The sequence below is a fragment of the Mytilus galloprovincialis genome, chromosome 7 (assembly GCF_965363235.1).
Source record: "Mytilus galloprovincialis chromosome 7, xbMytGall1.hap1.1, whole genome shotgun sequence".
Taxonomy (NCBI): domain Eukaryota; kingdom Metazoa; phylum Mollusca; class Bivalvia; order Mytilida; family Mytilidae; genus Mytilus; species Mytilus galloprovincialis.
Window position 1 is genome coordinate 13852518 of NC_134844.1, and position 25196 is coordinate 13877713.

The 25196-nt window shown below is 31.0% G+C and overlaps 1 protein-coding gene and 1 long non-coding RNA gene across 2 annotated transcripts in view; one reads left to right on the top strand and one right to left on the bottom strand.

The window, feature by feature from the left end:
* The window catches only part of LOC143082363 (protein fuzzy homolog), a 111013-nt gene that overhangs the window by 26570 nt on the left and 59247 nt on the right, over positions 1-25196 (top strand). The window contains exons 5-11 of the mRNA XM_076258015.1: positions 800-997; positions 8255-8350; positions 11439-11542; positions 12405-12481; positions 15778-15879; positions 17201-17333; positions 18682-18875. Of these exons, the coding sequence (XP_076114130.1) occupies positions 800-997; positions 8255-8350; positions 11439-11542; positions 12405-12481; positions 15778-15879; positions 17201-17333; positions 18682-18739 (768 nt within the window). The 3' untranslated portion in view covers positions 18740-18875. The remainder of the gene's footprint in view (positions 1-799; positions 998-8254; positions 8351-11438; positions 11543-12404; positions 12482-15777; positions 15880-17200; positions 17334-18681; positions 18876-25196) is intronic.
* Positions 18994-22851, bottom strand: LOC143082368 (uncharacterized). The gene is made up of 3 exons (XR_012980365.1): positions 21409-22851; positions 20148-20274; positions 18994-19402 (listed from the first exon to the last, which is right to left on the bottom strand). It is a non-coding gene; the product is annotated as an uncharacterized LOC143082368 (long non-coding RNA).

A 25196-nucleotide genomic window follows, 5' to 3' on the forward strand; every position in this document is an offset into this window, starting at 1 on the left:
TAAAAAACAGGAATTATGTCTGCTGTCCATGTAATTATAGAAGAGCATATTGAATAGAAACTGTAAAATTTATTCCATCACTGCACTTAAGGTGCATTCACATGATACGATTTTCAATTCGATTTTCATTTGATTTTTACCTATATATGCACCTGCTCTCGACTATAATAGTACCGTTTGAACACTAAAATCTGAAGTCGTAAGTCAAATTGAATGGGAAATCGTATCATGTGAACAGAATGCTATACAATTTACCTGTACGATGGTATCAATTCCGATAGAAAATCGAACAGAAAATTGTATCATGTAAATGCACCTTTAGTGACATATCAACTATTTTTATCAGTCAGTCTTATCTCTATGATCTTTGCAATTTATAAGTATCCACATGACATGTACAAAATAAAAATGTTGGTGTTTAAATATGTTTGACTTGGGCTGCCGAAATATGGCAAATATTACCGAGGTAATCGAATATATTTTAATGTTGAAATGAACTTGTCGCAGCAATTAATTTTACCATATGGAAGGGCTAGGTTTGCAGGGTGGGGTTATTTCAGCAGTTCAACAAATATTACATCTGAAAGTTGCATTAAAAAATATTTAGGAGAGTGTTTTATAATCTGAGGCTGTCAACAAAGGACATAAGATAAAGTGACCACTTTCGATATGAAATCAACAAGATCATTATAGTGTCTTCAAGTATGGACAGTTGTCTGCATTAAATCTGAACCGTCTCAAATTGTAATTGAATTTAACAGAAACTTACAGAACTTAATTTAAACATTTTGTATTTCAGAATTTCTTGGATGCCTTTACAGAAGCAGCTGAAAGTTCGTTTGGATGTCTGTATGTGGATGACAGGATTGTTGTGGCCACTAGGAAATGGTGGTCTTTATCCTCCAATGAACTAGTGCTATTGACCTTACTGATATCTTCTCTACAGAGATGTTCCTCTAGAGATATACCTATATTTCTACCAGACAGTCATCCCACTGTACGACATTGTATATTATGATTTATAATCCTTAAAAAAACTTATCTAATCTCAATTCATTCTGTTAAGACATTTAAATGTACACATTAAAGATTCAGCAATCAGAATTAACAATTGATTCTGACATCTATAAATCTCCAAATGTCTTGGAAACATAAGATTTGTTTCAAGCTTCTAACTTTAATTCAAAAAAGAATATTTTTTTTTAAGATCTGTCCCGCTTGAGGACCCAAATTTCACAGTCCACTGAACATAGAAAATAGTGCCTGCTTCAAGTTAATGTTTTTGGTCAAGCTACTTTTTGATGAAGTTGAATTCCTATCAACTTGAAACTTTGTACACATGTTCCCTATGATATGATATTTCTTTTTTAAATTCCAAACCAGGATTTTGACCTCAATTTTACCGTCCTCTAAACATAGAAAAGGATAGGGGACTTAACTTTTTAAAAACCTAAGTTGAGGAAAATTTGACTATTGGAAAAATTTCCTAGTAGCAATAAGAAAGAATCTCTGTTTGTTAACCTCTTTTCAGTGTGAAACATAGTTGAAGGGGCATTAAGTTTTACCCTTGTCCGTCTGTACAAACATCCGTCCATACATCCATATGTGTAAAATAAGGTTTCAGTTCTCTAACTTAAGTTTGCCTCAACCAAATGTTATAAAACTTATACACTATGCTTATTAACAAATAAAACAGATCAAAATTGAAATTAGGATGCGTCACTAATGACATTCTAGAGTTATGCCCTTTACTAATGAAAAAATTGCTGAATTTTTTGTATCCCAGTGTTTTCCTTTTTTCACTAAGGTAAGGTGGGTGTTTTAAAAAAATAACTTGCAACCGGGTGGGTTTTTTTTTAAATGTCCAACCTTTTTTAATTTACTGTGGGTGCACGTGGGGGTCACAGAAATAAAGATTAGTATAATATTCACATTTTATGGAGTTGAACAAACATAAATAGAAGTCATTGGAAGTAGTCATATTAATTGTCAAATATTCTTTGATTTTATTTTTTCAAAAATTTCTCTCTTTTATCTCTTCTTTCATTTACAATTTTATGCATCAGCATGGATTTAAGGCCTTTCGATCCAGGTTTCTGTTCTGTTTCTTGCTTTTGTGCCGTATTTTTGGCACACAGAACAGTAGTATCCTTCCTCTGTGACTATAAGTCATTTGAAGTCTTGCTCATATTTGTCTTCACTTGCGTGTCTTTTCCGTTGTTTGGTTGATTTTTGTTCAATTTCCACAACTTCAACATTACTATCAATTTTATTTAACTTATTTGGTCTAGTATTTTCCTTATCATCACCGTCATCTTCCTTTCTTTTCACCCGATTGATTACTGAAAACATTGAAATTTGATGATCGGACGCCATCTTTGTCAATGAAAACAAGGCGGGATTAGTATTCAAATTTTAACGGTACGGAACCGAAAAAAATCCGGATTTAAAAAAAAAAGCTGACCACCTACTACACTGTATCCGTTCTTTTACTTTAGTTTGCATGTACCAAATGTTATGAAACTGATCCACAATGCTTATTACTACAAAACACAGATCCAGTTTGAATTTTGAACGTGTCACTTTACTGTTTTAGAGTTATGCTCCTTTACAAATAGAAAAATTGCAGAATTTCTTTATTCTGTTTTTCAACTTTAGTTTGCCTATACCAAATGTTATAAAACTGATACACGATGCTTATTACCACAAAACACAGATCCAGTTTGAATTTTGGACGTGTCAATTTTACTGTTCTAAAGTAATGGCCCTTTACAAATAAAAAAAATTGCAGAATTTTTTGTTTCAGTTCTCTAACTTTAGTTTGCCATTTAAGAATTGAATGCTCTTTTTTGTAAATTTATTGGGGTGTAAAAGCGTTGACCGAAGTACATTTTGTATGAAGCGCGGAATGACCTTGTGTCATCATGAATGAGAAGTTTTATTGAGTGATACAACTGCTTAAGGAATAACACATGATGTGCAGTTAGCCAATCAGAATAACGTATTGTAATGAAACATACATCTAATGTAATTATTACCAAATGTTTTTCAACTTATACTCAATGCTTATTACCACAAAGCTCAGATCAAGTTCCAATTTGGATAGTGTCATTTTGACTGTTCTTTGGTTATCACTCTAAGACATAAGCCCGGATTTCCTAATATTTTTCTATAAATTTATCTCAGCATGTTATCAGTATCAGTTAGATATAAATTATGTGGACACACTTTCTTAGTGATTCACTAATTATAACCAGATGTTGATCACAAAATGATAAGCTATAAATTGATATTTCTCTGTATCTTTCCTCCTAGCTTCATTGTATTTCTGAACAATAAATTTGAAAAGAAAAAAAAAATATCCTAAAGAAAAAATATATATCAAAAATAATAATATGCATAATATGCATGTTCAGTTTATTGCAATGTAATGGACAACTTTCCCTGCATTTATATGAAATAATTTTGTTCCTCAACTTTTATTCTATATTAAATAACTTTGATTTCTTTCAAAATGATGTGAAATCAGGAAAAATAAAAAAATTACCATAAACGATTAGCCTAACTTTGAAAAATGATCTGGTCTATGCCATAAATATTGGCTAAAAGACAACTTTTTTAGCCCTCCCCCTTTTATCTAAATCTGGTATTCTAAGTTTTCTCTCAATTTCGATTAAATTCACGTTTTTTCTATACTATATCACAATAAACATGCCAAATTAAATTGTATTTGCTACTTGCTTTTAATTCTAAGTTAACTTTACACAGCTAGAAATTAACAGTAAAAAACTCCAGACTTTTTTAAAAAGGGAGAGGGCTTTAAAAACTCCTTGTCTTTAATTACTATGATCTATGCATGATAGAGCCATATTCCAAAATTAACAATGATTTCCAAAATTCAAGTGTAACTAGAGGCTGTCAGAGTGACGGCAAACCAGATTTCCTGCAGAGGTTGAAAGCGAAACAGCCGAGCAAGTATGGACACAACATTTAAGCTTAAAACAACTCTTAATTTTGATTGAATATTTGACACAGCATAGGTTTGTGACACAAAATAAATGTGGTCAAAAGAACTGATTTTTATAAAAAAAAATCAATTTGATTACCAGAAAACGAAAAAAATCAATTAAACCTCCAGATGACAATCCCCCTTTTTTCTTCAAAACAATAGAATGTGTTAATCAATGTGTTCTCTTCTTTTCTATCATACCCATAATTGTTTGACAACATCAGATTTATGTCATGGGTGGAATCAGAAAAAATGAAGCAAAAGTGTGACAAGGGGGGTCCAATTTCAAACTTAATATTTTGTATTTCTTTTTGTCTTGCCCTATTACCAATACTTTAAATTTTATAATTCCAAAGTTTCAGGCCGAACGAAACAGACACATTGAATAATCTTAAATTTTAATAGCATACATCTCAAAAATATTTAACAGAAACCATACTACTTAAAAACAAGTTTGGTAATAAAACAGTCAAGAAAACATTGCTCAGACCTTTTCCAAATGAAAGTCAATATAAAAAGGAAAATTTTAAAACCAAAATTTCCATCTTTTCTGCTAAATCATATAATAACAATCAAATTGAATAGCTTAATTTGAAAAAAATAATAGTAACTAGTGATTGAAGTTTTTGCCAATAAAAAGAATCTTAATATATTTCAGTTACAATAGTAAACTTTGAAAGCCCTGAGATTTTGTGATCATTTTCAAAAAACAAAATGTCATTTCATTGTACCGTTATAATGTAATTGTATGTAGAAAAAGCCTTCTATTTTCAGTATTTTGTCACACTCCTGACATATTTTATAAAGATTGAAAAATGCTTTAAACTTTCACAAAAAATCACTAAACACATTGCTATATCATTGATTTCAATTTCTGATATCTTTACCCATAGAACAGGACTTTCTTTTTAGGACCATTTAAAAAAAACACAAAGAGAGGCACCCCAAAATGTCAGGAGTGTGACAACTGTCTTTAAACATCTACCAAAGAATACAAAGGACTTAAATGTTTTATTTTTTTTATTTTTCAGAAGTGGCTATTCCAAAGAGAAGAAAAAAAATCATTACCACTGTGATATGTTTATATCATAGATGTGGGAGTGCATTATATATGTCAGGAGTGTGACGCTTTTTTAAGGCATTTTCTGTCAATTCATAATTTCACAAGAACAAGTTCCACAAGTTTCTTTGTGTAAGAAATGTTAAAACCAAGTAATATTCATATCATTTACCTCTTAAATGTGTTATTTATCATGATTGTTTTGGCACAATCAGTTTTAATTAGTCATTTTTCTATTTTTTGTGCACTGAGTAATGCAAATTTATCAAAGGAAATAAGTGTGTACAACTATAATATCATATAGGAAAGTGAGGAAATGAATTTTGTACAAAATAGAACAATTATTTTGATTTAAAATGGTATATTTAAAGATGTTTCAAGGATTAACCATTCAGATGTAATTCGTCACACTCCTGACATAAATTTAAACAATTTAAGAAAAATATGAAAATTAGCTTTATTTTTAGGACATTTGTAGGACAGATAATTGAAAGACAGCTAGTAAAATGAAGAAACTTTTGGTAAACCTTCCATTCCTTAAAACATCTACCAGATTTGCTGAAATAAGCAGGGCAAAATTTTCTAGAAGAAATGATTCAAAGAAAGAGACTTCGAATGAGAGAACTCGCAAATACTGGCTGAATCTGAAATTAAAAATTGATCAGCGGAAGTTGGACCATCTTAAAATAAAAACCTATAAAACCAAGCTAACAAAAAAAAGCTTAAAGAAAGAAGAACTTCAAATTCCAAATTTTATAAACAATATAAAGAAAAACAAAGGCAGTGGCAGAGAAACAGTAGAAAAAAAGGAAGAAAGATAAAAAAGAAGTTGGGTTGAATAAGGACTTAGAATCGAACAAAAACAGCTCAAAAATTAAAATGAGAACAGATCTGTGACTGTGTCAGATTCCAGATCTACAGTGAGAAAACCTGCACAACAAACAAGAAAACAATTGCCACAAAACAAAAATGCTTATAAATGATCCCTTCTAGAAGGCCCTTCTAGGTGTAGCATTTTTTATGATGTGTTTCAAAGAACTCGTCCAAGCATTTGGGTTTTGTGGCAGTTGTTTTCTTGTGTGTTGTGCAGGTTTTCTCACTGTAGATCTGGAATCTGACACAGTTACAGATCTGTTCTCATTTGAATTTTTGAGCTGTTTTTGTTCGATTCTAAGTCCTTATTCAACCCAACTTCTTTTTTATCTTTCTTCCTTTTTTTCTACTGTTTTTCTGCTACTGCCTTTGTTTTTCTTTATATTGTTTATCAAATTTGGAATTCAAAGTTCTTCTTTCTTTAAGCCTTTTTTTTGTTAGCATGGTTTTGTAGTTTTTTATTTTGTTTAAGATTGTCCAACTTCCTCTGATAATTTTTTAATTTTATATTCAGCCAATATTTGCGGGTTTTCTCTTTCCAAGTCTCTTTCTTTGAATCATTTCTTCCAGATAATTTTGCCTGGCTTATGTCAGCAAGTCTAGTGGATGTTTTAAGGAATGGAAGATTTACCAAAAGTTTCTAAATTACTAGCTGTCTTTCAACTATCTGTCCTAAAAATAAAACTAATTTTCATATTTTTCTTAAATTGTTAAATTCATGTCAGGAGTGTGACGAATTACATCTGAATGGTTAATCCTTGAAACATCTTTAAATATACCATTTAAATTCAAAATGATTGTTCTATTTTGTACAAAATTCATTTCCTCACTTTCCTATATGATTTTATAGTTGTACACACTTATTTCCTTTGATAAATTTGCATTACTGTGCACAAAAAATAGAAAAATGACTTATTAAAACTTATTGTGTCAAAACAATCATGATAAATAACACATTTAAGAGGTAAATGATATGAATATTACTTGGTTTTAACATTTCTAACACAAAGAAACCTGTTGAACTTGTCCTTGTGAAATTATGAATTGACAGAAAATGCTTTAAAAAAAGCGTCACACTCCTGACATATATAATGCACTCCCACATCTATGATATAAACATATCACAGTTGTAATAAATTTTTTTCTTCTCTTTGGAATAGCCACTACTGAAAAATAAAGAAGAAGAACATATTTAAGTCCTATGTATTCTTTGGTACATGTTTAAAGACAGTTGTCACACTCCTGACATTTTTGGGTGCTTGTATAGAAGTTAATCCAATATGTGAATTATGCACCTCAGGATGTCTGTATAGCCTTTTATGGATAGCTTATACATGTATACAATAAATACTTACCAGTTTTACACACAAATACTCCTTTAAAATACAACCATAACACTTTAATCTAGAAATTATCAAATTTTGCCAATATTAATTTTTGGTACATACCTTTTCACAATGTATATTTATTTACATAATATTTGTGCAATGATAACACCAATCTATAATCTACAAAACCTAGTATTGAAGAATGATTATAAACCATCTTCATATACATGCATTCATCATAATAATTTTTACTCAACATGTAAATTATTAAAAAAAAATCCTGTCACACAAAAAGCGTCACACTCCTGACAAATTTGACATGTTTTTTTAATAAAACTTTTGGCTGGTACAAGATATCTAAATGAAATTTGGCTGCAAGTTAGCTGGTATTGAACTTGTTGGTTTGACATTTAATTTACTTTCCTAAATATAATGGGGGAAACAATATGCCCCAATATGTTAAAATCTTCATTTTTTCTGATTCCACCCTCATCTTTTTTTTTTAAACGTGTGTAACATTTGCTACTGTGCCAAACAGTTAACGATATTACATACTATAAATTACAATAAAAACTTAATCACTTTAAATAGTTTTCTGTTTTTATTTCAACTTCCTTTCACATGATCAAACTTTATTATTCAATTTCTATATCAATATTCACCATGTTCACTAGGAATCATTTATACACATTTGTAACTGTACTGAAAATGATATATAGAAAGTAATACAATATGTATGTGACCAGTTATTTAGGGGATTAAGATCAACAAACCCAGCATGATGCATGATCTGGGGGTAATTGACATCAGCATGATGTCTGATAAGACCACAGCTACAAAGTAGCTGGAAATTTGGGCTTATGTCTTAGAGTGTTATGTCCCTTTATAACTTTATATGATGTGCAAGATATCCATCTTTCCTTTTTATTTTATAATGTTTCAATATAAGCTCCTACATTTATAGAAATATTATATATATTACAGATACCTCATAGACTGATGACCTTCAGATTGACTAAAAAGACAGAAGTATGTGTGATATGTGGACAGACACCAAGCCTTACAGATTTAGAGCATGAGGTATTGTTATATTGAAAATTAAGGGAAGGTTATTCAAAACTTATAAGAAAATATGAATATAACATTACTGATATATGCATATTATTATTTACTTCTTGAAGTAAATAGAAATATCGTATTCAAATAGTACTCCTGACTGACATGTATAAGGTCAAGGATAACATGATTGAGACATACAAATAGTACTCCTGACTGACATGTATAAGGTCAAGGATAACATGATTGAGACATACAAATAGTACTCCTGACTGACATGTATAAGGTCAAGGATAACATGATTGAAACATACAAATAGTACTCCTGACTGACATGTATAAGGTCAAGGATAACATGATTGAGACATACAAATAGTACTCCTGACTGACATGTATAAGGTCAAGGATAACATGATTGAGACATACAAATAGCACTCCTGACTGACATGTATAAGGTCAAGGATAACATGATTGAAACATACAAATAGTACTCCTGACTGACATGTATAAGGTCAAGGATAACATGATTGAGACATACAAATAGTACTCCTGACTGACATGTATAAGGTCAAGGATAACATGATTGAAACATACAAATAGTACTCCTGACTGACATGTATAAGGTCAAGGATAACATGATTGAAACATACAAATAGTACTCCTGACTGACATGTATAAGGTCAAGGATAACATGATTGAGACATACAAATAGTACTCCTGACTGACATGTATAAGGTCAAGGATAACATGATTGAAACATACAAATAGTACTCCTGACTGACATGTATAAGGTCAAGGATAACATGATTGAGACATACAAATAGTACTCCTGACTGACATGTATGAGGTCAAGGATAACATGATTGAGACATACAAATAGTACCCCTGACTGACATGTATGAGGTCAAGGATAACATGATTGAGACATACAAATAGTACTCCTGACTGACATGTATAAGGTCAAGGTTAACATGATTGAGACATACAAATAATACTCCTGACTGACATGTATAAGGTCGAGGATAACATGATTGAGACATACAAATAGTACTCCTGACTGACATGTATAAGGTCAAGGTTAACATGATTGAAACATACAAATAGTACCCCTGACTGACATGTATAAGGTCAAGGATAACATGATTGAGACATACAAATAGTACTCCTGACTGACATGTATAAGGTCAAGGATAACATGATTGAGACATACAAATAGTACTCCTGACTGACATGTATAAGGTCAAGGATAACATGATTGAGACATACAAATAGTACTCCTGACTGACATGTATAAGGTCAAGGATAACATGATTGAAACATACAAATAGTACTCCTGACTGACATGTATAAGGTCAAGGATAACATGATTGAGACATACAAATAGTACTCCTGACTGACATGTATAAGGTCAAGGATAACATGATTGAGACATACAAATAGCACTCCTGACTGACATGTATAAGGTCAAGGATAACATGATTGAGACATACAAATAGTACTCCTGACTGACATGTATAAGGTCAAGGATAACATGATTGAGACATACAAATAGTACTCCTGACTGACATGTATAAGGTCAAGGATAACATGATTGAAACATACAAATAGTACTCCTGACTGACATGTATAAGGTCAAGGATAACATGATTGAAACATACAAATAGTACTCCTGACTGACATGTATAAGGTCAAGGATAACATGATTGAGACATACAAATAGTACTCCTGACTGACATGTATAAGGTCAAGGATAACATGATTGAAACATACAAATAGTACTCCTGACTGACATGTATAAGGTCAAGGATAACATGATTGAGACATACAAATAGTACTCCTGACTGACATGTATGAGGTCAAGGATAACATGATTGAGACATACAAATAGTACCCCTGACTGACATGTATGAGGTCAAGGATAACATGATTGAGACATACAAATAGTACTCCTGACTGACATGTATAAGGTCAAGGTTAACATGATTGAGACATACAAATAATACTCCTGACTGACATGTATAAGGTCGAGGATAACATGATTGAGACATACAAATAGTACTCCTGACTGACATGTATAAGGTCAAGGTTAACATGATTGAAACATACAAATAGTACCCCTGACTGACATGTATAAGGTCAAGGATAACATGATTGAGACATACAAATAGTACTCCTGACTGACATGTATAAGGTCAAGGATAACATGATTGAGACATACAAATAGTACTCCTGACTGACATGTATAAGGTCAAGGATAACATGATTGAGACATACAAATAGTACTCCTGACTGACATGTATAAGGTCAAGGATAACATGATTGAGACATACAAATAGTTCTCCTGACTGACATGTATAAGGTCAAGGATAACATGATTGAGACATACAAATAGTACTCCTGACTGACATGTATGAGGTCAAGGATAACATGATTGAGACATACAAATAGTACTCCTGACTGACATGTATGAGGTCAAGGATAACATGATTGAGACATACAAATAGTATTCCTGACTGACATGTATGAGGTCAAGGATAACATGATTGAGACATACACATAGTACTCCTGACTGACATGTATAAGGTCAAGGATAACATGATTGAGACATACACATAGTTCTCCTGACTGACATGTATGAGGTCAAGGATAACATGATTGAGACATACAAATAGTACTCCTGACTAACATGTATGAGGTCAAGGATAACATGATTGAGACATACAAATAGTACTCCTGACTGACATGTATGAGGTCAAGGATAACATGATTGAGACATACAAATAGTATTCCTGACTGACATGTATAAGGTCAAGGATAACATGATTGAGACATACAAATAGTATTCCTGACTGACATGTTTAAGGTCAAGGATATCATGATTGAGACATTCAAATAGTACTCCTGACTGACATGTATAAGGTCAAGGATAACATGATTGAGACATTACCAAAGTATTGGATAGTGTAACAAACTGGTACCTGACTCCTTTGAAAAGAAAAGACAAACAATCAAAAACAAACATAATATGGCTGAGAAAGCCTTATATGGTGCATGATGACTAATTTATTTATTAAATAATATATTTTAGATTTAATTATTTTCTTTATTTTCAGGTAGGAAGATTTTGGAGGCCAGCTTATGATTCACTATTATCAGCTACATCAGTTGTTCCCAGGAACATCCCTCCAAGTATGGTCTTAGATCCAAATATACAATGGTAGGTTATCAGCTACATCAATTATTCCCAGGAACATCCCTTCAAGTATGGTCTTAGATCCAAACATACAATGGTAGGGTATTAAAATATTAGATAGGATGGATCAGTCAGTATATAGCAGATTTTTACAATAGTACACTAAAAGGGGCAACAAGAATCATAAAAAATAATCTACAGCACAAGAAACCTCATCATCCACCAACACTTATCTCTTCAGAAAAATGCAAATATATCCATAAAGACCAGCAAAAATAGGCAAAATATATACATGTATAAAGATAACAATTTTAGATACAATCTGAACAGAAAAAAGTTGAATGATTTATGGTAGATGATTTTTATTTTTATGCCCCACCTAGGATAGTAGAGGGGCATTATGTTTTCTGGTCTGTGGCTCCGTTCGTTCGTCTGTGGTTCCCTTCGTCCGTCTGTGCGTCCGTTCGTTCAGGTTAAAGTTTTTGGTCAAGGTAGTTTTTGATGAAGCTGAAGTCCAATCAATTTGAAACTTGGTACACTTGTTGCTTCTGATATGATCTTTCTAATTTTAAAGCCAAATTAGACTTTTGACTTCAATTTCACGGTCCACTGAACATAGAAAATGAAAGTGGAAGTTTCAGGTTAAAGTTTTTGGTCAAGGTAGTTTTTGATGAAATTGAAGTCCAATCAACTTGAAACTTAGTACGTATGTTCCCTATAGTATAATCTTTCTAATTTTAATGCCAAATTAGATTATTACCCAATTTTTACGCAAAAGGATATTGCGAGTGGGGCATCCGTGTACTTTGGACACATTCTTGTTATAAACATTTTACAAGAAAGATATGAATGTTCATGTATAAGAATGAAACATGTTTTATTTCAGTTTTCTACTTGTAAACACAGAGACCAGCAGATGTCTTGGAAGTGTGTACTCCTCCCCAGAAAGTAGTGGTCCTTTAGGTAAATATATCCTGTCATTGCTGCTTGTTAATGCATGACTATTTTGTAAAATTCATTGTTCACATTTTTCCAACAACACATCTTTATTAACTGTACACATCTTAATGTTTACATATAATTAGTGATGATAGTCCACATTTAATGAGTATAAACTCTTTTATTAACTGTACACATCTTAATGTTTACATATAATTAGTGATGAGGGTCCACACTATATGGGTATAAACTCTTTTATTAACTGTACACATCTTAATGTTTACATATAATTAGTGATGATAGTCCACATTTAATGAGTATAAACTCTTTTATTAACTATACACATCTTAATGTTTACATATAATTAGTGATGAGGGTCCACACTATATGGGTATAAACTCTTTTATTAACTGTACACATCTTAATGTTTACATATAATTAGTGATGAGGGTCCACACTATATGGGTATAAACTCTTTTATTAACTGTACACATCTTAATGTTTACATATAATTAGTGATGATAGTCCACATTTAATGAGTATAAACTCTTTTATTAACTGTACACATCTTAATGTTTACATATAATTAGTGATGAGGGTCCACACTATATGGGTATAAACTCTTTTATTAGCTCACCTGGCCTAAAAGGCCAAGTGAGCTTTTCTCATCACTTGGCGTCCGTCGTCCGTCGTCGTCCGTCGTCCGTCGTCGTCCGTCGTCGTCGTTAACTTTTACAAAAATCTTCTTCTCTGAAACTACTGGGCCAAATTAAACCAAACTTGGCCACAATCATCATTGGGGTATCTAGTTTAAAAAATGTGTCCGGTGACCCGGCCAACCATCCAATATGGCCGCCATGGCTAAAAATAGAACATAGGGGTAAAATGCAGTTTTTGGCTCATAACTCAAAAACCAAAGCATTTAGAGCAAATCTGACATGGGGTAGAATTGTTAAACAGGTGAAGATCTATCTGCCCTGAAATTTTCAGATGAATCGGATAACCCGTTGTTGGGTTACTGCCCCTGAATTAGTAATTTTAAGGAAATTTTGCTGTTTTTGGTTATTATCTTGAATATTATTATAGATAGAGATAAACAGTAAACAGCAATAATGTTCAGCAAAGTAAGATTTACAAATAAGTCAACATGACTGAAATGGTCAGTTGACCCCTTTAGGAGTTATTGCCCTTTATAGTCAATTTTTAACCATTTTTCGTAAATCTTAGTAATATTTTACAAAAATCTTCTCCTCTGAAACTACGGGGCCAAATTAATCCAAACTTGGCCACAATCATCTTTAGGGTTAGTAGTTTGAAAAATGTGTCCGGTGACCCGGCCATCCAAACAAGATGGCCGCCATGGCTAAAAATAGAACATGGGGTAAAATGCAGTTTTTGGCTTATAACTCAAAACCCAAAGCATTTAGAGCAAATCTGACAGAGGTAAAATTGTTTATCAGTTCAAGATCTATCTGCCCTGAAATTTTCAGATGAATTGGACAACCCGTTGTGGGGTTGCTGGCCCTGAATTAGTAATTTTAAGGAAATTTTGATGTTTTTGGTTATTATCTTGAATATTATTATAGATAGAGATAAACTATAAACACCAATAATGTTCAGCAAAGTAAGATTTACAAATAAGTCAACATGAGCAAAATGGTCAGTTGACCCCTTTAGGAGTTATTGCCCTTTATAGTCAATTTTTAACCATTTTTCGTAAATCTTACTAATCTTTTACAAAAATCTTCTCCTCTGAAACTACTTGGCCAAATTAATCCAAACTTGGCCACAATCATCTTTTGGGTTAGTAGTTTGAAAAATGTGTCCGGTGACCCGGCCATCCAAACAAAATGGCCGCCATGGCTAAAAATAGAACATGGGGTAAAATGCAGTTTTTGGCTTATAACTCAAAACCCAAAGCATTTAGAGCAAATCTGACAGGGGTAAAATTGTTTATCAGGTCAACATTTATCTGCTCTGAAATTTTTAGATGAATCGGACAACCCGTTGTTGGGTTGCTGACCCTGAATTGTTAGTTTTAAGGAAATTTTGCTGTTTTTGGTCATTATCTTGAATATTATTATTGATAGAAATAAACTGTAAACAACAATAATGTTCAGCAAAGTAAGATTTACAAATAAGTCAACATGACCGAAATGGTCAATTGACCCCCTTAGGAGTTATTGTTCTTTATAGTCAATTTTTAACAATTTTCATAAAATTTGTAAATTTTTACTAACATTTTCCACTGAAACTAATGGGCCAAGTTCATTATAGATAGAGATAATTTTAAGCAGCAAGAATGTTCAGTAAAGTAAGATGTACAAACACATCACCATCACCAAAACACAATTTTGTCATGAATCCATCTGCTTCCTTTAATATTCACCTAGACCAAGGTGAGCGACACAGGCTCTTTAGAGCCTCTAGTTAACTGTACACATCTTAATGTTTACATATAATTAGTGATGAGGGTCCACACTATATGGGTATAAACTCTTTTATTAACTGTACACATCTTAATGTTTACATATAATTAGTGATGATAGTCCACATTTAATGAGTATAAACTCTTTTATTAACTGTACACATCTTAATGTTTACATATAATTAGTGATGAGGGTCCACACTATATGGGTATAAACTCTTTATTACCAGATAATGAATCAAACCAACAAAGACTTTAAGAATCAGCAGAAATTCTAAATTTTTCTGTATATACTGAATTCATGTACAGGTGCAATTTCCAAGTTGTAGTACAAATGATAAATGTTAAAAGAAAATACACTTCATTGATAATTATACTCCTGCAACTATTCACAAAAAATATTACGATAAGAATTTTGGTAATGATTGCCGCCCCTGATTTTCTGAGCATAATTATACCCATTTCCATCTTTCTAAAATCAAACAATTTGCTTTTTGTTTATTGATATCTTCCAGATCAAGTTTGTGATTTGGTCCAGTTGACAAAATTATGAAGGATTTAAGGCCATTGGATTTTGAAAATGTCATGAAGATTTTACTTGTCCATACTTTTGTAAAGTTATACATCTAAATCGTATTTTTAGTAAGTAAGTGTATCATCAAGATTATGATGACTAACAGATTGAATTTGTGTACACAATAAAAAATACAGCATTTAGAAAACATGACGTTTAATGATTTATTTTGGGCCATTTATGTCATACAGACTATATCAAGGTACTGATTGAATAAACTTATAAATTTAATTTCAGTGTGTGTTCTTACATATTCCATTAATGAGTTATTTAAATTAAATTTAAAAGTTAATTCAATAAATATTATTAAATTTACAGGTGATTTTTTAACAGTTCCACAGAGGAGAGAAGTATTGTCATCATTTTATAAGAAGATGGTTGGAACATTCTTTAACTCAGTCATAGAAGGAAGTGACACAGGTAATGTGCAGCTTTTATAAGGTTAAATTCTGATGGAGAATGTTTGAATTTTTTAATGGCAAATTATAATAAATCTACTCACATTTGTATGAGCTTGTTTTAAGGCTCAATGATATACTGTGTATTAAGGGGGTTCGCGGGTCTAAATCATTTATATAGGATTTCTCTATATTTTTCTATAAATGAACTTTATCTTATAGTGAATAGAAAAATAAAATAAAAAAGTGGGGTCACCGTTCATTTGCGCTCACAATTTGCCTTCGAAAGAAGCATACATTTTTGTAAAGGTGAGGTTTTTTCTGTTGAAGTAATAGGAGAAATAAATTTAATATCGAAATAAAAAAAGAAATTTATTACAGAAATCGCTCAAATTTTACAATAATTTAGTTTAAGTACAGCTTCTATGGAAATTATATAAAAAATATAGGTCACCGATGAGTTAAAAAAGATGTTTCAATTTTAAGCCAAAAAATGGCATTTTTTCCACCAAAGGGAGATAATTTGGAACTTTTTCAATGATATATACATTTTAAAAGTCATCTGGGGCCAACACGAATTGTTTGTTTTGAATGATTTTTGTACCATATGAGAAGTAACAACTACAAATGGTAACAAATAAAATTTGAAATGAAAAACAAATGTTTATTTTTTTTCTGAAATTTTTATACCCTCGAGCCTCCTTAATTTATTTTGTGAGTATAAATTTTCATGGATATTTGATTTCATGGTGATACAAGGCTATTGAAAATTTCAACTTAATAATTTAAGTTGATGGTTTTAATACCTGTATCTATGAAAGCCATGATCATTGATATCACACTATTAGTAATGAATCAACAGTGTGACTGTACATCTCATTGTTAGTTGTCCTGAATATGACATAATACCAACAACCCATCAATCAATATAGATTATCGTTGATCATCTCAACGAGATTGATTTTCTCGCTTGAGTTGGTACAGCGAAAGTGAGAAAAGCAATCGAGTTGAGATGACCAATGATAATCTGTTTATCGCTATTTTACCTATGACGACGTTTCAATTTCATGTCAGTTTTGTTAGCGATGCCACGTGGCCTCCTTAGTTTCTAGCGATAATTTTTCCATCTCAAGCGAGAAGCATGATATGAAAATTATCACAAAAAAAGATCAAAGGAAAAATGCACAAAATAGCGATAAATAGATTTATTTAAATTGGTTAAACAATCATTCATGAACTTGTAGCAACTAATTTGTTTTTATGGGAAAGGAATTATTGAACACCCTTTTTTGCTGGAGTAAATTTCTTAGATATATTAGCATTTCTCAAATCCTGTGTTTCAGGGCCATTGGAGTTTACTCATCAACCTATGGAGACATACATAACAACTGACTCTCACAAGTGTTACGCCTTGCAGTCTGGTCCATATCAGTTATATGTTGTATATACAGATAGCATCCCTACCTATGCTATGAGGTTTGTATATAGTGAATAACCAAATGTGGTACGATTACCAAAACATTTTAACAAATGATGTTCAGCAGGTGTATAGTTGACTCTGGATTAAGATTGGATATAAAATAAGATCATAAAGATATGGTATGATTGGCAATGAGACATCTATCCCACAGAGACAGAATTACATAGATGTTAGCAATTATAGATCACTGTACAGCCTTAACCCTTTTGCCAATGAGTCCCGGTTTACTGGGATTCACACTTCAGACAGCTGACGATGAGTCCCGTTTTACCGGGATCGGAATACATGTTTTATATTTCCCGCTCAAAACAGTGCAAACATGAGTTATCTTTCTTTGATGAATACCCGGATGAAAGTGTAAACATGGCGCTTCCGTTTGTTGAAAACCGTGTCAAAATCAGAGGAAATTTACGGAATTTACGACAATTTGAAATGAGGGAACATTTTTTTTTGAAAGAATATGGAAGAATTGAAGCCAAACTAGTATACTTTTTTGACATAAAATGTCGTTTTATGTACAAAACACTTGGAAAGGACATTGTTCAGTGTGAGGAATTTGCACAGCCTGCCTCATAAAATTTGTCAAACTTTTGCCTTTTTGGGTTAAAAAATTACAATTTAGAGTCAAAGAGCAGAATTTCGAGAATTTCACCTAGATAATGCCGAAAATTTGAAAATTTGAATATTTTATGAGGAAAAAATTATCAAAACATGAATAAAACTGTGAACATGGTGTTAGTGGATGAAATAAATACACAAATAACTTCAAACAAGTTTTTATTGACATTTATTATGAAGATCTCCCACTTGAGTAATAGTAGCCAGGGAAGCCATCGTCTCAGAGTAGCTACTGTCTGGGCAGCAATCGGTGAAAGGGTTAAAATATGAGTAAAACAAATTCTGCCTATCAAGCTGTTAAAGGCCCTGACAGGACAAAATTTAAATCAAACTGAAAACAAAATGGCACACAGCAGCATACAGCAACAAATGCATCACATGCTCCTTACTTGGGAAAAGGCACATACAGAATAATCAACTCATTTGATGGCATCCCAACCTAGCTCGTACTGACATATAGCTACATGGGAATAAATGCAAATGGATCACATATGTCAATAATATTCCAAACCAGTAATACAAAACAGGACATCTTAAGGGTCATCCAGAATAAATTTAGACATTTTACCTCAACAAATCTTGAAATCAACACAGTTATATCCTGATTTGAAGTTATTAGTCAGCATAAATGAATATCTTCTTGGAAAAATTAACATTAGTATTTATTTGAATAATTAAGTATTTAGTTTTATAAATATTTCAGTATTTATAAAACTTTTTTTTAAGATCAGTGTCACATAAAACACTGTCTTTGTTGACAAAAGACAAGAACATTCAAGTCTGAATACATAAAGAAGAAATTCAATAAAGAAATTACAGCAATTACAACATGAAAAAGAAAGTAAAGAACAGAAAAAGACCAAGATAAAAGATGAGAGAAAGGCAAAGAACAGAAACAGAATACAGATGAAGGGAAAATGGTATTTAAAATAGTTGGAGAGAGTTATTTTAATTAATTTAGTTTCTTTAGGTATTGATAGATATTTTTGTCAAACAGACTTTTTTCCTGAAATTCCAATAGGGAACACATTACATTATCTTAGAGCATGAGGAAAAAAAGTGTGGAAAGCTGATTTGCCGACAGCTGACAGACGGATTGACGGACGGACAGACGGACGGACAGAGTGCAAACCTAAAGTCCCCTCCAACTTTGTTGGTAGGGGACTAAAAACATCAAAAGGCCTTAAACTGTTGTTTTAATTTCTACATTTAATACATTTTGGACAAAAAATGTTTTGATATTTAACTCTAAATGATAAATCTGGATTTTTGTATTTACATGTATTCTCACATTCGACTTTGGATTTAAAGTTATTGTTTCTAGACTGGCATCCTCCATACAAAAAGAATTTGCATTTTTTGTCGAACATGTTGAAGTACCAGCGTACCCATCTTGATGTGCATTTTTTATTTCTATCATTTTCTTCGTGGCAGGTTTTTGATATTTCTGAAAGAAAAAAAAGTGTTATTTATTTTCATAGTGTATTACAAATCATACAAATTGACATATGAGATAAAATGTTAGCACATTTACATGTTTATATTAACTAAGAATGATATTAATAATGCAAGATATATGAAATCTACATATCAGATCAGATTTAGTTGCTATTTCTAAATATTGTTTACACATGTCAAATGTTTATGAGATGAAGTTAACTGTGTAGATTTAAAAGATGAAATTAACTGTATAAATGTAAAAGATGTTTATGTCAAAGATTTAATCATCTTTCTCTCATTGACTCTATGTACGGTAAATAGGCCCTTTAACTTAAACATTGTATAAATTGATTAGACAAAGATGGGAATGTTGAAGTCCCTGACTATCGGTGAAGGCCTTGCACAGTTTAATATTGTAATTATTCAATAAAATAAGTAAAACTTGTTTCATTGACTATCTCAATAAATGAAAGACCAAAATTTATTTACCTGTGTAATGCATGTTCAATTAAATTATTAAAGACCAGTCAATATCCCAATGTGTATCTAATATATAGCATTATGTTCATGCTTCAACCATACCCTTTCTTCCTTTTTATAAATAGTTCTTGATCGCAACTGAATAGAATAAATCTGGATTTATTAATTAAAATTAAATTAAATATTAACAAATAATTAAATAATTAAAAAACTTGCTTAAGGTAAATAACCCATCCCTTTTCAATTTAATTAGTTCTTGAAATTAACAATACCTTTTTGTAGCATCTTTTCCACCTTCTTTTTCTTCAGGCATATTGGTATTTCCAACTCTATATTTGACTGCCAAATCATCATATAGATGACACAGGTGGTTTGTCTTGGGCAATCTACCTTCCATTTCTGAAATTATATTTGTTTGTGTAATTTATCTAAACACACTTAGTAATTCATTAAATTAATTCATCTCTTTAACAGTGAATCACTCAGGCTCAGCTGTTATTTAATAATTTTGTCACCTTTCCACTGCAGGGAATATGGAATGAATTTTAAAAGCCCAAATATCAATCTTTAAAAGAAAAAAACATCTATGATAGGCAGAAGAACACTGTAGTTTTGTGTATTTATTAAAGTAGCAGAGACAAAGTGAGATGCCATATTTCTAGATGACAATATTAGTTGCAAAACTGTTACACAGCCCTCAAATTGAAAATTGAAAATTTTTACACACAACTACTGTTGAGATAAAAACAACATAAAACTTTAAATGGCTGTCAACAATCATTTTTAAATAAGGATTGTAATGTTGTTCAGTAAAGATAACATAACACAGGTGCTACAGTGATAATTTCTGCATCCTATGAATGGCATTGTATTTGTGCAAAAATACACATAATTTTACACATAAAAGATTTAATAATTTCTCATTATCATTAGCAAATGACAAAACCTTATCCTGGAAAGTAGTAAAATTTGATAAAAAAGCATGAAAGAGTATTTTGTTTTTGTAATTTAATATGCATAAATTTCATATCTGTTTATTTCATATCTGTTTATAAAGGTAACAAAAATTTGAAGATTTTCTTTTTACATTTTTAGGTCTGTTTAATTTCATATAATTATTATAATGTTGTGATACTATAGTATGATAAAACTTAAGAAAGGTTAGAAGTTCGATTACATTATCTAGAATATTATAAAGGTGCCAAATGGCAATGAAGTCAATAAAGATTAAACAATAGCAATTAAGCTAATTTATTTTAATTTATATTTTTTTTTATGTTACACAGTGGACACAATTAAAGGTGAATGCACATATAAGTTCTGATTGAACAAGTTACAACATAAGACTGTCTAGTAAAATATCTTGGACAAAAGTTACCAAGAATGTGTGCTCAGTTTACCAAAATTAAAAGCTCTCTTTTGATAAAAGAGTGGGTATATGTAATTATGAGTCTAGCTAGTGAAATTGACATAATTTGACCAGTTTAATTCACATTGATTAAATAAAGTTTGTGGATAAAAAAACTCACTCACTTCACATTTTACAGCTGCATCTTTCCCTAGTAATACATGGCTAGCTTCTGTAGCAAAAACCTGTGAAAGTAAGATCAAATGTATAATATAAATAAAAGAAACCTTTAACATACTCTGCTTGTGAAGATAGTAATGAATAGAAAATGAATTGTGCTTTGATAATTTTTTTTTAAAGAAAATCTACAATTTAAAATTGATACAATAAATCATTAGAACATTAGTAAAGAACAAAATAAGCTGAAAATAGTGATAGGGGTTATGGAACTCCTTTTCGAGATATAAGATGTTTAAAAAATGGCGGGAAAGGGATTTCTCTGACTTTTACCTTATATTTAGCATTGGCATTAATTGGGTCTCAAATTGTAAGAAAGGAAATCAACAATCTGCTTAAATTTTGTTAATGACCTTTGATAAGCTATTTGAAGTTTTCTATGAAAAGAAAAGTGGATGTTATGGGACAAATTATTTAACCCTGAATCAAAGGAAAAAACCCAAGGAGTCCGAACATTTGACAAAAATTACCAAAATCTCACCAAAGAACATCCTTAATTTCTGGTTTTGAATGTCATAAATTAATTCAAATTGGAACAGAAATGATTCAAATATTAAATAATTTTTGCCTTTACTTCATTGTTCTAATTGAAAAAAAATTACAAAGAATAGCCTACCTGCAAAATGGTAAAGTAAATAATGAATCCCTTGAGCATTTTGAAATGAAGTGTGAGAAAAACTATGCTATGTTTTGCAAAATGAAGAATGAGAAAGACTTTTTTCAGTTCACACTTTTATAGTACTAACTCAAGTGGGTATTAAATTTCACTCAGAAAACGCCTCATTTTTGTGTTCTGCAACATAGGTCACATGTTTAAGGCTTCAGGTAATACTAAAACAAGAATCATAAATGAATGTAAAACAAAACTCAACAAATCAGTATTATTTGCATATGCTCATATTGTGTACTGCAACTGGGTAAAGTTTCATAAATATGGATCTACATGTAGCAGTTTCAGAGCTGTGCTTACATGACACATGAAGAGACACACGGGGATTCCTATATGTCCATTTTATACCCTAAAACTTTGTTGTTTTCTTGGTAAAGATGACATATTTTAGGTTGAGTCAAACTTAGGTAATCCAAAGGAAACAAAAATTTGAACCATTTCATACTTTAAAAAGGCATAACTTAGCAACATAAAAAGTGAAATTGAAAATTGATTAATGGTACCTAACAAAATATCAAAATATTACAATGTCAAATCATTTATAAATGCTTATTAACTTTAGTTTTTGATAGCAAGGGAAATACTTTTAATGCCTGGATAGCCTGATGGCAGGGCATACAAAAAATCCTGGTGTAATAAATTTATCATTTTTATCATTCAAGAGCCTTAGGTGTACTCATTTGACTGTTTTCTATGGCAAGCTGTTTTACTATTTATTCGAATTTCAAGATATCTCCTATAATATATAAGATATCTTATATAATATATGCATGTCCTTTAATATATAAGATATCTTAAATAATTTCATTTTTCTAAGATATCTCATATATTTTTATAGAAAATATCTTATATAATTTATATATATAGATTATAAGATATCTTTTATAGATTATAAGATATCTTATACAGTTTATAAGATATCTTATACAGTTTATAAGATATCTTATATAGTTTATAAGATATCTTATATAGTTTATAAGATATCTTATATAGTTTATAAGATATATTATAAAGACAATTATATAGGATATCTGATAAACTATATAAGATATCTTATAAACTATATATAATATCTTATAAACTATATAAGATATCTTATAAAGTTTATGAGATATCTTGATGTAAGAATAAATAGCAAAACGGCTTAGCTTGCCATAGTTTTCTGCCATTTGGATTTTCTACTAGCATATAATTATCTGAAATACAATAGCTTACCTCTCTTGTATTCTCCATTCAAAGATTAACCAGCATCTTTCATGAAAATACCATGTTCTGCAGCACAAACCATTTTTTATTTTCAATCAACATAAAAAAAAACACACACATCAAAGGCGCATAAGAAATAATATCTGCTTTCAAATCAATCTGATACCAGGTTGGAACATTTTAACAAACAAATAGATGACAGTTGCTATGTTCATACCAGTAAACCATGAGAGTGACAGCAGAATTGGTGAAAAATCACGTTGCTAAACCCGCGTTAGAATGAAAACGAAAGCCAGAGTTTTCACATTTGTTGAAATTTATTAGAATAAACTATAAATATTATATGTATTAGAAATTAGTTTTGATGAATTAGGAAAAGTGTCATTATCTCAATTTATACAGATACAGTAATACTATTAGATTACATATGGATTTCAAATAAAATCTTAGAGTACATTCAGAGGTGAATCCAGGGCCCTATGACTGCCTAAGAGGGGGCCCACTCTGGTCATGCTTCAGTGATTCCCTATATATTCAACCAAATTTTTCCCAGAAAGAACCTCTGACATTGATTTCTTACCTGAAATTTTGACATTGATGACCATGGTTTAGTATAACTGCTAGAAACAAAAAAATTTTTAATGACCTTTATCAACCCCACGTATTTGACAGAAATAGATAGCTTACACACTCTATAAATTAACAGGCAAAAGTGCAGCAAATGAATGACCAGCACTTTGCAAAAACAACACACCCTCTTATTTATTTAAACAACAGTTTTTAATACAGAAACAAATATATCTTTTATACATCTCAACAATAAATGATCAACGACTATGCAACAATTTTTCACAAACATTGTTTAAGTGATTATGATGTCATCGTTGACTAACAATTGTAGGAAACAAATATATATATGTCTCTGATTAAATAGACTATGCCCATAAACATTTACATCATTAAAGTTAGATACAAGTATGGTCTTAATTGCCTCTACATTTCTGTCGTCCAAGTTATCACTGCATATGTATGCAAATATTATGAACTTGCTCTATGGTGTTGTTTACACTGGTTTAATTGCCAAAATCTGAACATTTTGACAATGGAAGCTTTTTACATTTTGCAGTAAATGATATTAACCCCTTTATGTTAATGGGATATTTTATTTTTATTTAAATATCCTGCTTTAAGTCTTATTGCTGTTTGTTTTTGCAAGTTCATAGGTATTTTCAGAGACATATATACATCTACATCTCTGGTATTTTACAAAGTTCTGAAATTTTAAACATTGTGTGTATAATTTTCCTTGCATGCTTCCAAAGACAAGTAATAAGAAATCACATGGGCAGTCAATATATATTAGGGATTCTGTTAACAGATTATATTTTTGTTTAAAAGTAGTCAGGAGATACAAGAAAAAGTTAAATCTGCTAACCTAGTCCATGTATTTATATGGTCTATCCTTGAAAAGTACTTCAATTATTATAAGAAAAAGCTCTAGAAACAAAACCAAAGACAGATATAAGAAGACCCCAATTGCTAAGGTCTGAATAGTATCAAGAAATTAAACTAATTTAGTACTTAAAAAATTATTAATGAGCTGCAATATAACAGTATCTTAATGATTGAGATACTGCAAAAAATAAAATGACACATGAATAGACATTTTTTACATTTTTTTCTTTGATATATCTTTTTTGTCATGGTGTGAAACGTTACATAGACCTGTGTATTATCAAGACAAAACAAATTGCAAATTTACATATTTGTTCATAATCTTATGACCATTTTAAATTTTGATATACACAATAGACAGAATTAAGTTCTTCCAAAATTCTTGACTTATTACAAGAGCTATTG